Genomic DNA, 18297 nt, shown 5'->3' with positions numbered 1-18297 from the left:
CGCCCGGTGACCCTGGCCTCGGGGACCCGGACTTTCCGCCTGCTCGGCTCAACTGCCGGGTTCCTGCTCCGTCGCCTGCGCGCCCCTGAGCAGCGCGCGTGCTCGCGACGCTCGGACCCTGGACCGGCGCCCTGTGGGTGGGGTTTGGCTGACTTGGAGAGACATGCTTGGGGTCTGGAGACCGCCTCTTCTGTGTAGCGTCCCCTGGCCTCTCGCTCGCTCGCCACGGGGCCCCACTGTGTGCCAGCTCCCGCCTGCGCCCGCGGTGGTGGGGACCCCAGGACTCAACGAAGAGCCGCGAACCGAACAGATGGCCGCACAGCACGTGCAAAGGCGGGAGAGTGCACAGGGGGAAGGGCGGGGCGGAGCTCTGCTAGGGAGGAGGAGAAGGCAAAGAAGCTTGGGACTCCTAACCCGGGTCCCGCAGAAGCCACCGAGGGCCTGAGTTAGGCAGGAGTCCCCAGGGGCAGGTGTAAGAAGGGCCCATGACACTTGGTTAAGAATGGGATCAGAGTGGCAGGAAACTGAGTACCGACCAGAGGTTCCTGCCAAAGACCCAAGGAGGGTCCTCCTGAAGTTGCAGCAGGATCAGGGGCCCCTATGAGCCTCAGTTTCCCTCTCTGTGAGGTGGGAATAATTCAATACCTGCCTCGCAGAGTGTTGGGGGTCCCGACACAGGCACCTGTGTGTAGGTAGCCTTTGGCACTATTACTACAGTTAGACATTGGGCAGTCGTGGGGCAAGAGATAGAACTGCAGACTTGGGGCCCCTCTCACCATGCCCCGGCAAAGACCATTGCCTCTGAGTTGGGGCTCCAAACCCACCTAGCACACAGTAGGTGCCCGGGGAGGGTGTGTGTGCACCCTATCTTTCCAGACCCAAGCCTGGGAAGGTCTACACAACATGGGTCCCTGGGAAGGGAGGGAACAGCTGGACAGACACCTGATGGCTAGACCAGACCTGACCTTTCCTGGGAGCTGGGGCCCAGCAAGTGAGGCCTGAGACCAGGCAGAAGGAGGTGGGGGCTGAGCCAGAGGGCAACCAGGATCTGGGGAAGCGCCCCTGATGGGGGGCCGGGGGGAGGGATGCGGCGGGTGGCAGGGTAAGTGGTGGCCAAGTTTTACAGACCCTGAGCTCGTGCCAAGTGGAAAAAAGAGCATGGCCCGCCCAGGTGGCCTCAGAGCCACCGCCCCCTCACCTGTACTGGTGCCTCTGGGGCAAGTGAGACAGGTAAGAGGTGACACAATAGAGGGTCCTTCCCCAGCTTTTCCCTTTCTTCTTCTCTACCCCTTGCTCTGAGGCACTCCCCAAGGCTCGGCCTGAGATCTGGGCAAGATCAAGTGAGCCTCAGTCCCACTCAAACTAGACTTTAGGAAGAACTTCCAGGGAAAACAGAGGGGCCAGTGGGATGGGTTGTGAGGAGGTCAGTTGTAAAAAGGGAGGCTATACCTTTGTTCTAGGCCTTCCAAAGTCTACCCCGAAGGCCCCTCCCCCAGCCAGGTGGCCTGTGGGGACTTCAGGGTGATACAGGGGCTTCCTGGGCCCCTGCCCATCTTAGAACTAACAAAAGAAGCCAGGGAGCAGGGGTTTGAGGCCACCCCGATGCCCCCACCTACTCCTTGACCTTGGTGAGCCCTTGCCCCTCAGTTTCCCCATTTGCTTTTGGGCATGAGCTCATTTTTGAGACCTGGTGGACATTGTGAAGAGCCACAGTTGGTCGGTGGGAGCTCAGGGCGGCTGGGCATGGGCTGTGGCAGGGCTCTGTGCCTGGAGTCTTCTCCCCACGCCATCAGGCCCTGGCTGGCTGGCCAGCAGCTTTTGTTCACCGCATAGCTGGGTTTCCTGGGGGACCAATAGACTGGCCCAGCCCCCCAGCCCCTCCTGGCCACAGCTGTCATCAGGAGGAGGGGCCGAGGCTGGGCCGCCTCCTGGACCCCTGCCCTCCCCCACCCCCACCCCGGGCCTTGCCTTCCAAGGCCTGGGCAGCAGCCTCAGTCCACTGCTGGGCTGGGAGAGAGAAGCTGGGGCTGCCCTTGGAGGAGGTGAGTATCCAGAGACTGCCAGCAGATGGGGATGGGGAGTGGCACTAGGAGATCCAAATCCCCCACCCTTGTAGGAAGGGTGTAGGAAGGAGAAACTGAGGACCAGGAGGGTGCTAACATGCCCAAGGTGACCCAGGATTCGGCCCTAGGCATGGCGGCCTCCTGGGGATATGAAGGGTCCCAGAGCTCCCAAGCTTAGGGATTTCGAGAGAAGTCAAGGAACAGCAGAAATCAGGGAGGATCTCCTGGACCAGACAGAGATCACAGGGCTGGATGGGCCAAGGGTTCTCCTGGGAGCTGGCACAGCCAATGTAAAGGGGCAGAGGCAGGACATGTGTGTGCGCATGTGCCTGCATGCGTGCATGTGTGCCCACGTACGTGTGTGTGTGTGTGTGTGTGTGTGTGTGTGCGCAGGGCAGAGGCATGCAACTGGGGGAGTGGAGGTGCTGAGCTGATAGGGCCAGGGTTCCTCTGGGACCTGCCTCCCCTACACACAGCCTTTCCGGTTCCAAGGCAGTCCTCTGCCAGAGCCCCCCCCCAGTCTTTGTCTCTCTGGGTCTCTCTCTGTACCCCCATCAAAGCTCTGGTTCTGATTCCTGTCTTCCCCCCTCCCCCCAGCAGGTCTGGCAGCCCCAGCATTTTGAAGACTTGCAGGGGGTCTGGACTCAGCCTGACTGCCCACCACCTGTGTGCCTGCCCACCCTCCATCTCCAGGCCACTGACATGGGTGGCTGCTTCTCCAAGCCCAAGCCAGGTGCCTATCTCCTTCCCCTGCCCCTCCCCCTCCCCCTCCCCCTCGGCAGTAGGACTTGAAGTAGGTCAAGCCAGGCAGGAGCAGTTTGGAATGTTAATGTACTGCAGGCAGGAAGGGGTAGGGCGGCCTGGAGCTGTTCTCCTGGCTCCCCTCAAGTGAGTCCCCCTCTTTATTTGGGGCTTAGGGTGCTGAGGAGGGAGCAGCAGCTGAAACCTTTTTGGAAACAGGAGGGGAGGGTTCACTCCTGCTGCGGGGTTGGGGAGAGGGCTGTGTCCCCTAGGGCTGGAGAAGGGGGCTCTGGGACCCACTTCAGCGGCTCTGTGACCCAGGGCACTCAAGTTACCTCCTGAGCCCTGGTTTCCCTCTCTAAAATGGGCCAGACCATCCTGAACTCTCAAAGTTCAACTCTTCTAACTTCCTGTGTGATGTTAAGCCTCCATCTTGGCCTCTTTGGATGGATTTCCCCATTTGTACAGGAAATCATCCCCTGCCTGGCCCAGTCGGCTCCAACCAGGGGTGGACACATCCTGGTGCTGGGGAGGCCAGGATTCTCTCTCCACTGGAGACCCGTATCTGTTAGGCTCTGCCTGTGGTCCCCACTTTCCCTCCTTATGACATCCAGGGAGTTAGGGGGTGCAGCCGTATCACGAGTGAGGACACTGAGGCCTGGAGAGGCCTCCCAAGCACCCTTCAGGGCACCCACTCAGGCCACCCCATCCAGCCACCTCTTCCCGGCTCCCCTTACCTGATACCCATTGGGCTCCATTACCTTGGAACCTGTGAGCCTTTTCTCCTTTTTGCTGGGTCTGAGGAAGAACCTGGCAGCATGGAGGATGGGGGGGTGGAGGAGGGGAGCTTTGATGGCTCTGCCAGGCAGAGGGACCCACCTGTGCCTGCCTACCCTACCCAACTCCTGTGCTGCGTGTGGACAGCTTGGCTGGAGCCCGATCCTGCCGCCCTCCTATCTCTGTGTGACTGGGGCCCATGCCATCCACTGTTCTGACCCCAGCCTTCCTCCTGAGACAGGCAGGAGGAGGCCAGCTGGCCCTGGCCAGGTGCCTGCAGTACTGATGGGCTGGCAGGAGGCCCAAGGCAGGTGCCACCTGCAGTGTCTTTTAGAGGACCTCACAGGCTGGCCTGCCTGGGGACCCCAGTACTCCCAATATGGGGGCTGGCCATTCTCACCACCCTGTAGGCGATGCTAAGAACTTGGGCACCTGAGTCCAAACCCAGTCCTTCTCCTTCCTGGCTGTGTGGCTGTGGGCAGGTGATTTCACCTGTCTGAGCCTCCATTTCCTCCTGTGTACAATGGGGCTGGTGATTGTGCCCACCCATGCAGGGTATTGTGTTTGGCAAGGCACCTGGCACACAGGGAGCACTTGAGAAAGGCTACTCTTCCCTCTTCTCCGGGCAGGCTTCCTGTGTGGGGCTGTGGGCGGGCCGGCAGGGGCTCTTGCTGAAGGTACCCGGGCTGGGCAGGCTCTGGGAGCTTCCAGGTGTGAAATTGAGAGTGTTCAGGGAATGAGGGTTCTGCTGGAGTGAGGAGAGGCCATGGGGTGGGGGGGAGGTGTGTGTGTGGAAGACCAGAGCAAGCAGAAGGTCTGTGCAAATTCTTCACTTTCTGCCCTGCTTGGTGCACATCACCACATGCTTCCTGGGCTCCAGTGGCTGCATGTTTCTGATAGCAACATTGCCAGGCCAGTCCCTCGCTGAGCTCAGAGCGGGGAATGAGGCTTTCTTGGAATCTGAACATCTGCCTTTTGTTCTGACTCATGGTGACCCCGTGTATGTCAGAGTAAAACTGCTCCATAGAGTTTTCAGTGGCTGATTTTTCAGAAGTAGATCTCTAGGACTTTCTTCCAGGGTGCCTCTGGGTGAACTTGAACTGCAAACCTTTCGTTTAACAGCCAGTGCATTAGATGTTTGCATCACCCAGGGACTCCTATTAGGCTGTAAGGGCTATCTGAAGACTTGCCCTCCTCTCCACGGCTACCAGGAAGCTCAGAGCTAACGCTAATAAAACACTACTGGCCAACTCTATCTGTTGAGCTTCTAGTCTGGGTTCACATGTTATCTCCTCCAGCATTCACTACTGCCACAGAGATAGGCACTGTTCTCCCTGTTTTATAACAGAGGCATCTGAGGCTCAGAGGGGTAGAGACAGGGCCTGAGGTTATGGGGCACCTGGGAGTCATGGAGCCGGATTGATCTGGTTCTGGAGGATGAGCAGAGGAACCCCCCTCCACATTGCCTTCCCTCTGCTGCTCCTAACTTAAGGGCTCCCCAGTAGGCTGCATCTATGAGTGTCTTGGAGTCTTCTGGAAGGTGGAGGATGAAAACAGTCTGGCTTGACTGTTATCTGGGCCCCCACCAGGCTGCTGCCGTGAGCTCCTTCTCCACAGTTCACATAGCTGGTGTCAGCTGAGTCCAAAGTATTTTTCGTTTTATTTCTTCTGCAAACATTCTAAGGCCATTACGTAAAGTTAGAGGGAAAAGCTCACCCATAGTCCTACCCCTCCTCACTTCCCCCTTACCCCCAGCACCAACACAGTAGTGGGCGTGGTTGTGTACACGTGTGCCCAGTCTGCCTGGGTGGGCTACCGGAGCAGACCTTCACCCCTCACCCCTGTGATGTCTGGGCCTGAGCTGCGGGCTGGGGTGAGAATAAGGGGTTTGGAGGCCTGCTCCCCTAGGCTCCCAGGCTAGGCCAGTGTTGGGGGTTACCACAGCAGGAGACAAGGACCCTGCAGAGGCTGGGCAGCCCAAGGAGCCCCTACCTGAGCTGCGTGTCAATGGACAGGAAGGATGAGGCCCGGGGAGATTCAGCAGCCACATTCTGGGTTCTCTGTTTATGGGGTGTCAGGCTGAGGTGGGGGATGAGAGGTAAAGCAGGGATGACCTGTGGACTTGAGTGCCCTGGGAGAGGTGCGTCCTGCTCGGCCCACGCTGTGCCAGGGGCTCAGCTTCCTTCACTGGCCCTCCTCCCTGCAGCAGCAACCCGGGAGGCCGGATTATCGCTGCTAAAAATTGTTTATTGTTCCCTTCTAATTAGAAAAATACCCTAGGCACGTTGTAGGGAATTTGGAAAATGCAGATAAGTAGAAAGAAGAAAATGCCAGTCTCCAGCTAACTCCTCCCAGAGTAGATCTCATGGGGATGCCGGGGGGGTGGGGGTCTTCTGTGAGGATGTTGTTGGGAGCCTTGTACCCTCCTCTACACAGTCCACACACAGACACATACACATAAACACACACATATGCATACATAACATACATAGTTACAGATACACAGAGACATACAGACACACACATACATATACATAGACACAGACACACATATTAAGTACATAGACACACAACAAATACATAGACACACACAAATACATAGACACAGACATATAGACACGCTCTCTTGCACACATACACACACACTTGTGTATACCTCCAGGGCCCCAGACCTCTGCACACAAAGACACCAGAAACCCAGTGTTTGGTAAGTAGTGAATAAATGATTCTCAAAGTGGTGAGAATAGCTATTTTAAGAAGTTGAAATTATGTTGTGTACACTTTTTTTTTTTAATTTGAAAAAACTGCAAATTTATGGGAAAGTTGCAAGAATAGGACATAAACTCTTGATTTCCTACCACCTGATTCACCGATTGTGAACTGAGGTGCACCCAGCTTGGGACCCTCCTGTTTGTACCTTAGTCATCCCCTAAACATGCCCTTAAGCTTTAGGGATTCCAACGTCGTCATTACCCATTAGGGACTGTGTTCCTTGGAGTCATAGTGAGAGTCAGGGCATGAGGGTTCTTTCCTCCACATAGATTTTTAGAAAGATGAGAATTACAGAGTTGGAAAAACAGTGGCTGTGGAGTCGACTCCGACTACTGGTGCCCCATGTGCATCAGAGTATTGTACAACTGTGATCCATAGGGTTTTCAATGGCTGGTTTTTTTGGAAGTAGATTGCCAGGCCTTTCTTTTGCCTCTGGGTGGACTTGAACCTCCAATCTATTGCTTAGCAGCTGAGTGCGTTAACCATTTTCACCGCCCAGGGACTGAAGGAACGTAGCTTTGTGTCTCCCCACTAATTGTGTTATTGGAAAAGAAAACATGCAGAAAATCACTCCAGCAGCCCAGCGTACCTTGCTCCCTTTGCTGCTTCTTGTCTGTTCTAAGGCTCTTTGCAGGGGATACAGATGGCTTTCCAGAGACGTCAGGGGTCAGAGCAGGAGTTGTGCCCAGAGGAGCAGGCCCCCTTCCCTCCCAGGCTAGTGGGGCGGGACTTGACCTGCAGGAGAGAAGAGGCCCTCCCGCTCACAGCACTGCCCCTGCCACAGTGGAGCTCAAGATCGAGGTGGTGCTGCCTGAGAAGGAACGGGGCAAGGAGGAGCTGTCGGCCAGTGCGAAGGGCAGCCCCCGGGCTTACCAGGGCAATGGCACAGCCCGCCACTTCTGCGCTGAGGAGCGCCTGCCTGCCCCCCACCCCTACCCTGGTGCCCAGGACTACGTGGAAGCTGCTGTCTGCCACATCAAGGACCTAGAGAATGGCCAGTGGGTGCTGGGCCTGCCGGGGGGTTGGAGGACACAAACCTGGGGAGGGCGAGGTCCAGGCCAAGGGCGGGGCCTGGGGGCCAGCTCCCACCCCAGCCGCTGCCTGGCAGGTGCCTGGCATCCAGCCTGACCTCTGAGTACGGCCCTCCCCAGGATGCGGGAGGTAGAGCTGGGCTGGGGGAAGGTGCTGCTGGTGAAAGACAACGGCGAGTTCCACGCCCTGGGCCACAAGTGTCCGCACTATGGAGCGCCCCTGGTGAAAGGTGAGCCGGCTGGCCATATCAGGTGCGTGTGGAAGGTGGGGCAGGACCATCCTGAAGGGACACTGCCTCTAACCAGGTCACACCCCAACTCCGCCAGGTCCCAGCCAGCTGTGCCCCAGGGTCCTCATCCATTAGTGGGGTTTCCTGGGCTGTGGGGAGGGGCCGGTAGGTGCTGGGACGTGGGGTCCTTACCCCAGCCCAGTAACATCCCTCCCAGGTGTGCTATCCCGTGGCCGGGTGCGCTGCCCCTGGCATGGTGCTTGCTTCAACATCAGCACTGGGGACCTGGAGGACTTCCCAGGCCTGGACAGTCTGCACAAGTTCCAGGTGGGGCCAGGCACGTGTTGAGGTGGGGGCCTGGGGTGCAGAATCAGGGCTGGAGTGCTCCAAAGCCTGGTTCTGAGCAACACAGCCCTTGCAGGTGAAGATTGAGAAGGAGAAGGTGTACGTCCGGGCCAGCAAGCAGGTAAGGACAGCAGCTCGAGGCTGAAGCAGAAGGGAGAGGCAGGGGAGGTCGTCTTGGCCCTGGGAACAGCGTGTGCGAAGGCCCCGTGGTGGGAGGGGGCCTGGTGCACGTGGCTGTAGAGCAGAGTGAGGGGCTGTGTGGTGAGGATCCGGCTGGGCTGCAGCAGCAGGACCTGGAAGGATGGGATGGCCCAGCTCCCAGCTGTTTCCCACATGGCCACCCCCAGGCCCTGCAGCTACAGCGAAGGACCAAGGTGATGGCCAAGTGTATCTCCCCTAGCGCCGGCCACAGTGGCAGCACCAATGTGCTCATTGTGGGCACAGGTTGGTAGTAGGGGCATGGGGGCACGGTGGGGAGTTCAAGAGGTGGTCCCTGGCCCACGGCCGGCCCCTCCCCTCAGGCGCAGCTGGCCTGGTGTGTGCTGAGACTCTGAGGCAGGAGGGCTTCTCGGACCGGATTGTCCTGTGCACACTGGACCGGCACCTCCCTTATGACCGGCCCAAGCTCAGCAAGGTGTGGAGCGGGGCAGCTGGGGGCCGGGCAGGGGCAAACTCCCATCCCTTTGTTCCAGTCAGGCCCACTTGGAGCCTTGCTTGTCTGCCTCTTGGCAGGGGTGTGGCCAGCTGCCCTCCCCCTTCGTTCCATGCTTATCCTCATGCCCTAGAAAGACCTGGGGTTTGTTGAGACCTGTCTGTTGCCTCTGTGTGACCCATGGCCCAGCCCTAGGCTCCCCAGGCCCTGTGTCCTCTGTTACAAAATGGAGCAGTGGCCACCTGGCCCTGTCTCAAGCTGGCTGTCTCCTGTAGTCCTTGGACACACAGCCTGAGCAGCTGGCCCTGAGACCCAAGGAGTTCTTCCGCGCCTATGGCATTGAGGTGCTCACCGAGGCTCAGGTTCGAGGGCAAGGGTGGGGAACTGAGGCCCAGGGCAAGGGTGTGGGCTGCATGGGCCCTGGAGGTGTGGAGGATGCTTGGCCCTACTGTCTAGGCCCAGAGGTGGTGTTTGTGCTCCAGCCCTGGGGGGTGGCACTGGGCCTTCTTTTTGGCAAGGTACTTGCAGAGCCCGTTTGTGGGGAGAGAGCTGATCTGCTCAGGGCTGGGATGGGGATCTGGAGGGGCTTGGGAGTATGGGGAGGGATTTGAGGGGATGGTGACACTGGTAAAGAATGAGGAGCTAGCAGGCAGAGGAGGGAGCAAGGGCAACCCGGGAAGTAGGAGTAGAGCTTAGTGGGGGCTGCTTAGAGGGTCTGGCTGGGCTCTAGGTATATCACTGGATGGAGTGAGTGGCAAGGCCAGGTCTCTGCCCAAGCCCATGCCCTACCTGGTGGGGTTGCAGGTGGTCACCGTGGATGTGAGGAACAAGAAGGTGGTGTTCAAGGATGGCTTCAAGCTGGAGTACAGCAAACTGCTGCTGGCACCAGGGAGCAGGTGGGACCCTGGGCAGGGTGCTGGCCAGGCTGGGAGGACTTGGTCTGCAGGGAGCCCCTCACCAACACTGCCAGTGTCTCAGCCCTAAGACACTCAGCTGTAAAGGCAAAGAGGTTGAGAATGTGTTCACCATCCGGACGCCTGAGGATGCCAACCGTGTGGTGAGGCTGGCCCGGGGCCGCAATGCCGTCATCGTGGGAGCTGGCTTCCTGGGTGAGTGGCCGGGGGGCGGCCAGGCTATCAGGGGAGGCGCAGGGTGCCAGCCTGCCTCCCCTACCCACGTCCCCAGGGATGGAAGTGGCCGCCTACCTGACTGAGAAGGCCCACTCGGTGTCCGTGGTGGAGCTGGAGGAGACCCCCTTCAGGAAGTTCCTGGGGGAGCGTGTCGGTCGGGCCCTCATGAAGGTGCGTCCACCCCATGCTCAGCCCCGGGCACCCTGACCAGTCCCCAGCAAGGCCCTCACTCATGGCTGACCCACCCATCTGCCGAGACAGATGTTCGAGAACAACCGGGTGAAATTCTACATGCAGACAGAGGTGTTGGAGCTGCGGGCTCAGGAGGGAAAGGTGGCTGCACCCCCCCCCCCAGCCTTCTGCCCCTCTCCTCTGTGCCCAGAGCTGGGCCCACCTGCTCACACCCCTCCCCCACAGCTGAAAGAGGTCGTGCTGAAGAGCAGCAAGGTTGTGCGGGCAGACGTCTGCGTGGTGGGCATTGGTGAGTGGGCGGGCAGCAGGGAGCAGAGCCACCCACACACACTCTGAGTGACTCTGGGCTCATCCCCTCCCCTCCCAGAACCTCAGTTTCCACATCTGTAAATGGGGACTCTTAACTGTACCCACTTGGCAGAGCTGTTGGAAAACATGCATCCCAGGCCTGGCGTGGAGGATGCTCCCAGTGACCACTGCCCACTAACACCCCATGCCCTGCCCTGTGCGGGCAGCTAAAGGCAGAGCAGCCTCTAACTGGTCCCTACTCCAGTTGAGGTGGCAGTTGTGGGGGCGGGAGGGGGGCATGCAAAGCTGGAAAGTGGCAGCTCGGGTTGGGGGTCATGATGTGCCAAACCCCACCTGGAGAGCTTCATGGAGTGTGAGAGGGTGGGACTGGAGCATGGACGAGGTAGCCTCTGTCCCACCAGGCGCAGTGCCCGCCACAGGCTTCCTGAGGCAGAGTGGCATTTGTCTGGACTCCCGAGGCTTCATCCCAGTCAACAAGGTGTGGCTGGGCTCTGACAAGAGGGGTGGGAGGTCCAGGCTGGATCCCGACCCCATGGAGCCCGGCCTCTCCCCACAGATGATGCAGACCAGCGTCCCAGGTGTGTTTGCAGCCGGTGATGCTGTCACCTTCCCCCTGGCCTGGAGAAACAACCGAAAAGTGAACATCCCACACTGGCAGATGGCACATGCCCAGGGTATGGCAGGGTCTCAGCCTCCCTGAGGTCCACCCCTCAGTGGCTGGCCTTGGGTCCTGGCCACTGTTGGCCATCGAAGGCTCTGTTCTGGGCTGTCTGCCAGCCTCATCCAGGTGACTGCACCAGTTCTATGGCCCATCCCCGGGGACCTCCCTTCAGGCTGACCCCAGAGTCAGTGTCCTCTGGATGCCCCATTGAGCCCATCACAGCCCGACTACTGCAGCCGGCCTTCCATCAGCCTCGCCTTCTCTTCTGTCCTCAGGGACACATGTCCTATAGAATTTCTCTGACAGACCTGCACAGTCACCCTGGGACTATCCACCCAGTGTTTACAGGGCCTTTTCCTCCTTTGGGCCACGACTAGCTCTATGAACTCAATTGCTTTGGCAAGCCCTTGGAAGGTGGCCATCTGTGCCTGGAGGCCTGGGTTTAGTGGGGTGGTGGTGCTGAGGAATAGCCTCCCTCTCACATTTGGTGGCCACCATGCCCCCGCTGAGTTTCCAAGTGCTGCTGTAACAGAAATACCACAAGTGGGTAGCTTCAGAGAACAAAAATGTATTTTCTCACAGTTCAGGAGGCTAGAAGTCCGAATTCAGGACACTGGATCTTGGGGAAGGCTTTTTGTCGGCTCTGGGAGAAGATTCTTGTCTCACCTTCTCTAGCCCTGGCCGTCCTTGGTTCCTTGGCAGTCGTCATGTGGCATCTATCTTCTTCCTTTTGTGCTTGCTTCTGTGTTTAATCTCCTCTTTTTATAACTCAGAAGTGATTAGTTTTAGGACACACCCTACACTGATAGGGCTCATTAACATAACACAGAAACCCTATTTCCAAATTGGTTACATCCAGTGGCATTGGGGTCATGAATCCAGCACATATTTTGGGGAGAAACAATTCAATCCATAACACCCCCAAGCCTCATGTACTCTGTGCACCTGGTATAAGCCCCTAAACTGCAGGAGCCAGCAAGTTAGCTGCCTCCCTACCTCATAAGGAGGACCACCAGACCCCTAGTCTGGGATAAGGGACTCCACCTGCACCGTTTCCCCTCCCTCTGCCTTCACTTTATCTGAGGGTCTGCTGGTACCAGTTTCTACCCAAGTATAAAGTCTAAAGGTGCTGCTAGGTTGTAAGGCGCCAAAGGCTACTCAAGTATAACGGGTTTTACTGGGACAGACTAGAAGCCTTTCCCTAACACCCAGCTGCAGGGGTCCAGCGGGGCCTCATAGGAACTGGGAAGCCACCATGGCCTTTTTCTCAGGGGCTCTGTGTGTACCTGTCACCTCTGCTTCCCTGGGCACTTCACACCTCCCACCTCAGGCCTGCCCAAATGGTCCCGAAGCCCCAGGAAGCAGACCTTCCAGGCCCAGGGCACCTCATTTCAAATTTCCCAGAAGAATCTGGTTGGCTAGCCTTGCGCCAGGTGTCCTTTCTTCACCAACTGGCTACAATAGAGGGTGGCAGTGGCAGAGAAAAGATGGCCTCTTGACCATGGGGATGGGGGGAAGGTGAGGACGAGTAGCCCCACATGTCGGGCCCCCATGGCAGGCGATGTGGAGTGGTGATGAGGGTTGGGGCCTGGGTCCTGCAGGGCGTGTGGCGGCCCAGAACATGCTTGCGCAGGAGGCAGAGATCAGCACACTGCCCTACCTCTGGACCGCCATGTTCGGCAAGAGCTTGCGTTACGCGGGTAACTGCGGACGGGGGCGGGGCTGAGCGTTCAGGGGCTGGGCTGAGAGAGTCTTCGGGCTGGACTGAGCGTCGGGGGCGGGGCTGGGGTGGGGCTCGGACGGTACGGAGGCGGGGCTAAGTGAGGTGTCTGCGGAGTGCAGGGGCGGGGCTTGGAGTTAGGGGTGGGCCATGACCACACTAGAAATAAGCAGCTAGGAAGGAGCTCGCTGAGGGCGGAGCTAGGGCTTACCTAAGAAAGTGGGGACCAAGGTCGTGGAGGGTCCAGGGAGGAGTTAGGAGGGTCCAGGGCGTGGAACCTGTGAAGCCTCATCCCTTTCGCGCGGCTCACGTGGGCGCCGCCTGCCGGCCCGGCCCACAGGTTACGGAGAAGGATTCGACGATGTCATCATTCAGGGGGACCTGGAGGAGCTGAAGTTCGTGGCTTTTTACACCAAGTGAGAGCAACGGCGCGGAGGTGGGGCGCGAGGAAGTGGGAGCTCGGTCTGGGAGGAGGACCGAGTGGCAGAGGGAGGCATGCGAGGCAGGAGACGTGGCAGAGACAGGTGAGGAGTAGGAGCATGAGGCCACACATTTCATCTTCAGGACAGCTCTTTGAGGTGGGTGTTGACACTTGCTTTTACAGTTGAGGAAAGTCACACAGGTAGAGAGTGGTGATCCTGGGACAGGAGCCCACTCCTGAGCTGCAGGTGCAAAGCAGGGAGGGCTAGGTGCTTAGGACACTGCTGCTGTCCAACCAGCAAGATGGGCAAGACCCATCTCTGTCCCAGAACATCATCAGTGTGTCAGGGTCCTCTGAGGAGGGGGCCACCGCGAGGTAGTCCTCAGGCTCAGCCACCCTCTCCCTGCAGAGGCGACGAGGTGATCGCTGTGGCCAGCATGAACTACGACCCCATCGTGTCCAAGGTGGCTGAGGTGCTGGCCTCAGGTCGAGCCATCCGGAAGCGGGAAGTGGAGTGAGTGTGGGGAGTGAGGCCTGGAGAGGAAGGTGAGAGTGGAGGGGGCCTGAAGCCCCCCTGCTTAGTCCCAGGGCATTGTGGGGCATGGGCTGCGGTTTGGGAGTCGGCTGGTATATGAGCTCAAGGGAGACAGGCAGGAAAGGGGCCTGTGGTGTCTGTGTGTGGTCAAGGGCAATTTCTTGGACAGTCACTGCTTCCAGAGAGCCTCTAGAGACTGGGGAAAGCCTGGAGGCCACTGGGAAGCAGGGGGCTGGAGCCACAAGGTGGGAGATAGGGAGGCCACAGCTGGAAGCAATGGAAGACCATTGAATGACATGCCTTCTACTGGGCTTTCTCTCTCTCTCTCCCTCTTGCCCTCGCAAAGGCTGTTTGTGCTGTACAGCAAGTACGTGTGTTCTCCTCTGTCCTTGACTGTTGTGCATTTTTGTCACTGCAGCCCAGAGCCTCCACTGGTCTACTTCTCTCTGCCCATGTAGACATCCCTCTGGCACCAGTGCCTGGCATGGAACAGGCACCATGCTTCCCTCATGGTCCAGCTGCTTGCAGTGCCCAGAGTGAGGGGACCTTGCTCTCTTCTGCTCTGATCCCTCCTTTTCTCATTCTTGTAGGACTGGCGACATGTCCTGGCTCACGGGGAAAGGATCCTGAGCTCACATGCAACATACTTGGGCAGGCAGGCTGGGGCACCAGGGTCAGAGGCCAAGTTCCTGGGGGCAGGTGCGAACTTCCAATTTTCCAGGATCCCCCAGGGCAGAACCTGAACCCTCCATAGTGCTCCCCTTCAGCTGCCTGGCTCCCCTCTGGAGAGGCTTCAGCTTCAAGAAGATACCTTGGCTGCCACAGATGACTGGTATTGGAGGCAGGATAGGCCCTGCTTCTTCTCTTTGGAACTTCTGTTTTGGAACCCTGCAACATCTTAGACATGATCTTAAAATTAAAACGCACACATTTGCAGATCTGTGTGATTCCCAGCATGATTGGGCAAACATTCATTGCGGGGGACAAGCACAATCACAGAATGCTCAGTGCCACATCAGGGAAGTTCAACCCGTGGACGCCCAGAGGAGGCAGAAACTGATTCTCCCCCTGGGGTCAGGGAAGGCATCTCCAGGGAGTGCTTTGGATCTGGATTTTGAAGGACACTCCAGGTAGAAGGGACCAAAAAAAAAAAAAAAAAAAAAACAAGTAAAATGGGCAGTATCAGATTAAGGAGGATAGCCTCAGGATTTAAAAAAAAAAAAAAAACCCAAACCCGTTGCCGTCGAGTCGATTCCGACTCATAGGTAGAAGGGACAGCATGAGCAAAGGACTTGAGACAGGAAACGCTTCTACAGAAACTAGAAGGTCTTGGGGTGCATTTGCCCACTTAGGGCTGTAAGAGCTGGGTCCTGAGACAGACTCCATTCTCGCAGCTGCCGGAGCTTTTCGAATCCCCATTCTGCGGACGAAGAGCGAGGGTCGGCTATTAAGTAGAAAACAAGGAATGAGAATTCAAAGGCCCTGCCCTTTTCTTTGTGCCACGCTGCCTCCCAGCCAACAAGAACGCTGAGGGGAGACCCATGGGGCCAGGGCTGAGGATGCAAGCAGGAAGAGGAGGGCCGGGCCGCAAGCCGAGGCCGCTGCGAGCAAGGAACCCTCCACCGCGGGATCCCAGGACCGGCAGACGGTCCCAGCTGGAGCCACGCGCAGACAGGGCGTGCCGGGTACTGCAGGCCCGCCGGGGAGGGTCTCCGAACGCCGCAGGTCCAGCAAGGCCAGTGAAGCGCAGTCCGGGCGGGACTGGGGACAGGACGCCGCGTTCATTGCAGGGGGTAACCGGGCGCCCGTACTTGGCCGGAAATGCTTCCCGGAAGGCTACATGCTAGCCAGGAAGGGACGCCCAAGGGACCACGCTGGCCCTCAGTGTCACTAGGTGCGTTAAGTCTGTCCGGAAGTTCGAACGAGCGAAAGCACGGCACTAGCCGGAAGTTCTGCGGCGTCGGCGCAGGGATTGCCGGGAAATGTAGTCCCACTGGGCGGCCTGGGGCGGTGGCCGCACGACCCACGGAGCCGACGGCGGAGCGGGCGTGGACCCTGGATGGCTGGGCCGGGTGGCTCGGGGGTCCCGATTGGGGCTGGGACCCTGGTAGGCGGCGCGCGGTCCAAGGTGGCCCCAAGCGTGGACTTTGACCACAGCTGCTCGGACAGCGTGGAGTACCTAACGCTCAACTTTGGGCCCTTCGAGACTGTCCATCGCTGGCGGCGCCTCCCGCCTTGCGACGAGTTCGTGGGCGCTCGGTACGGGCGGGCGGGGTCCAAAGGCGAGGTGGGGCTTGGTTCTTGGGCGGGATCTGGCAATGGGGGAGGGTGGGTTCAGGACAGTGCCCAGGACAGGGGAGGAGAATCCCAGGGGTCCCAGAGCGGGGTGACCTGGGGCGAAGTGGTATTTGAGGGCCTCGGGCCAAGGTCCTGCGTGCTTTCCCGTGGAGAGGGGAGATTCATAGTCCCGGGGCGGAGTCACGGGTCCCTGCGCAGGATCCTCTAGGGTACTGATAGAAGTTGGTAGTCTCAGCAGTTCTCCACAGTGGAGAGGTATTAGCCGACTTCTGTGGCCGTTCTCCTGCTTAGTCTCATCCCCTGGGTGCCTCCAAGAGGGTCTCGGCCTCACCACCCTTCTTTCTTTCCAGGCGAAGCAAGCACACGGTGGTGGCTTATAAAGATGCCATCTACGTGTTTGGAGGAGACAATGGGTGAGTCTGAACATGGGAGTGTTAGGACCAGAAAGGGAGAAGCCTGGTGACTGGGGGCGGGGCCTCTGCAGTGCTACCTCTGTCCTCCCAGGTGTTAGCTAAACACTTTAAGCCTCACTTTCCCCATCTGTAGAGTGTGGTTCCCTACACTTACCTCCCAGGTCATGGTGAGGATTAGTTCTGTAAAACCCAAAGCCAACCATTGCTGTCAAGTTGATTTGGACTCAGCGACCTAATAGGACAGAGTAGAACTGCCCCATAGGGATTCCAAGGAGCGGTTGGTGGATTCAAACTGCTGACCTTTTGGTTAGCAGCCGAGCTCTTACTCATTGCGCCACCAGGGCTCTGTAGCTTTGTTTATTCCGTTGACTGGAATTCTGGAAATTTTAACTGTCTGCACTTGCTGTGAGAGTTGTCTCTTAGCAGTTTGTCAAAGCTGTGTCTGAAAGTAATTGAGCCGTGCCCTATTGCACTGAGACCCCAGCTTTGCCTCTGGAAAGAAGCAAGGCTCATCTGTTTTTAAGTAGGACTCAGTGTGCTGGCAAGGCAGTGATGCTGTGTTTTTGTGCCTCTCACACTTGGCAGCAAGTGTTGATAGTTGGGTTTCTGAACCCTCACAGATCTTCTCTGGATTGCTCTGTGAAGCCCAGGCTGATCACCCAGAGCCCATGGAACCCCTCAGCACAGCATGCAATGGGGGAGCACACAGAAATGTTCCTCTTGTTCTGAGTGAGTGGACGAAGTTTTGAAAGAAGCACAGCTGCCCTTGCTGCCACCCTTGCTGGGCAGTTCTTCCCAGCACTTCCCTGGGGGCCTTGCCCACCACACAATTCGCAGCTGAGAAGGCATGGAGGACACGATTTTATTTCCTGTGTGGCCCACTTTTTGTGAGGGCTTTCCCACACTGTAATCAACTCCTGGCAGCAACCCCAGTCCTGTTGGTGGACACACCTCCATTACACAAACCATTCCCAGTTAAGTTGTGGCAAGTGCTCCTTGGCTAAAGATAACAGCCGAGGTTCACCCTCTGTCCATGCAGCCACTTCCTTCCCTTGGAATGTTTTCTTATAACCCATTCTACAGGAGCTGGACCTGCCCAGAGGGGAAGCGCTATCTTAGTGTGAGCTGGGCCATGATGGATCCTGGGCAGGGGCCTTGTGGGTGAGGGAAGTGGGGATCGGTCTTCTGGAGAGGATGATGACCTGAAAGATGAGTCGGAGGGATACAGGAAAGGAGAGTGCTCCAAGCAGAGGGGTCAGCAGGTGCGGAGGCCTGGAGGTGGGAGGCTCTGAACTGTGCAGGACAGGTGTCCAGACAGGGTCTCCCTACCTCCCTCCCTCATTCACTGATATGCTCAGGGAAGCCAGGGATGTGGGAGCTCCGGCAAGAGTAGGAAGCCTGCCGGAGGTGGTGCTGAAGCGTGGTCTGGACCTGTGTGACGTTCGGCTCAGGCAGGCAGCTTAACCATGCTAAGTGCACTTTGGTTTCCTCCTCTGTATATAGGGCCACCGTACACGCTGCTGTGGCAGGGGGCTCACGAGGGTCTGTGAGCACATGGCTGTGTAGCTATGAGGGGCTCAGCACAGAGGTGTCCCTGGGCCAAGGATGGGATGTTTGTGCATGGCAGATCCTGCTGTGAGTCCTGCCCCAACCCCTCAGCCCCAGAAAGGGCTAGTCTCTGACAGTGCTATGGCCTTGATCCTACAGGACGCCCTGGAGATTTGACCTGGGCCTGGGACTTAGGTAGGACTCCACCCAGCCCTGCAGTGCAGGAGGCTCCCTCTGGCCTCCTTGGGTGTGGTCTTCTGGCTCCCAGCCTATCTCCCCCAGTCTCTTTACCCATGAGCAGCCAGAGGGCTCCATTTATTTTTATTTTTTAAAAAATTTTTATTTTTTTCCCATACAAAAATTTATATATACATTGTTATGTGACCCTAATTGCTCTCCGTATACTGTGACAGCACACTCCTCCTTTCCACCCCTGATTCCCCATGTCCATTCAACCAG

At 58.0% G+C, this 18297-nt stretch overlaps 2 protein-coding genes across 6 annotated transcripts in view; both read left to right on the top strand.

Moving 5' to 3' along the window:
- The first annotated feature begins 2735 nt into the window (after nt 1–2735).
- AIFM3 (apoptosis inducing factor mitochondria associated 3) lies at nt 2736–14519 on the top strand. 4 transcript variants are annotated; one of them, XM_004386185.1, is made up of 20 exons: nt 2736–2796; nt 7138–7351; nt 7505–7614; nt 7832–7941; nt 8036–8080; nt 8307–8403; nt 8481–8593; nt 8887–8973; nt 9416–9507; nt 9590–9720; nt 9797–9912; nt 10003–10074; nt 10159–10222; nt 10644–10720; nt 10799–10916; nt 12505–12603; nt 12964–13039; nt 13454–13558; nt 13926–13946; nt 14170–14519. In XM_004386185.1, exons 1-20 carry the CDS (start codon nt 2766–2768, stop codon nt 14207–14209), a joined length of 1818 nt encoding a protein of 605 aa, XP_004386242.1. In that variant the 5' UTR covers nt 2736–2765; the 3' UTR covers nt 14210–14519. The 4 variants fall into 4 exon arrangements, with proteins under 4 accessions (XP_004386242.1, XP_004386243.1, XP_012413782.1 ...); XM_004386186.1 differs by lacking the exon at nt 13926–13946 and having other exon boundaries at nt 2766–2796; XM_012558328.1 differs by lacking the exon at nt 13926–13946 and having other exon boundaries at nt 2766–2808; nt 7132–7351.
- Nucleotides 14520–15543: 1024 nt separating this feature from the next.
- LZTR1 (leucine zipper like post translational regulator 1) overlaps nt 15544–18297 on the top strand; it is a 21318-nt gene continuing 18564 nt past the window's right edge. The window contains exons 1-2 of one of the 2 annotated variants that reach the window (XM_004386183.2): nt 15544–15838; nt 16228–16290. In XM_004386183.2, coding sequence (XP_004386240.1) covers nt 15639–15838; nt 16228–16290 — 263 coding nt within the window. In that variant the 5' untranslated portion in view covers nt 15544–15638. The remainder of the gene's footprint in view (nt 15839–16227; nt 16291–18297) is intronic. The other variant, XM_023740540.1, reaches the window with a different exon arrangement.

This window comes from Trichechus manatus, unplaced genomic scaffold (assembly GCF_000243295.1).
Source record: "Trichechus manatus latirostris isolate Lorelei unplaced genomic scaffold, TriManLat1.0 scaffold00157, whole genome shotgun sequence".
In the NCBI taxonomy this organism is placed as follows: Eukaryota; Metazoa; Chordata; class Mammalia; order Sirenia; family Trichechidae; genus Trichechus; species Trichechus manatus.
This window is presented reverse-complemented; position numbering and strand designations above follow the sequence as displayed.

What these genes read in the sequence shown, in the direction of transcription:
- AIFM3 (XM_004386185.1), top strand. Translation starts at nt 2,766, where the DNA reads ATGGGTGGCTGCTTCTCCAAGCCCAAGCCAG. An exon ending in TGCGGGCTCAGGAGGGAAAG is followed by an intron (nt 10,075 to 10,158) that starts GTGGCTGCACCC and finishes CCTCCCCCACAG; the next exon opens with CTGAAAGAGGTCGTGCTGAA. An exon ending in CGTCTGCGTGGTGGGCATTG is followed by an intron (nt 10,223 to 10,643) that starts GTGAGTGGGCGG and finishes CTGTCCCACCAG; the next exon opens with GCGCAGTGCCCGCCACAGGC.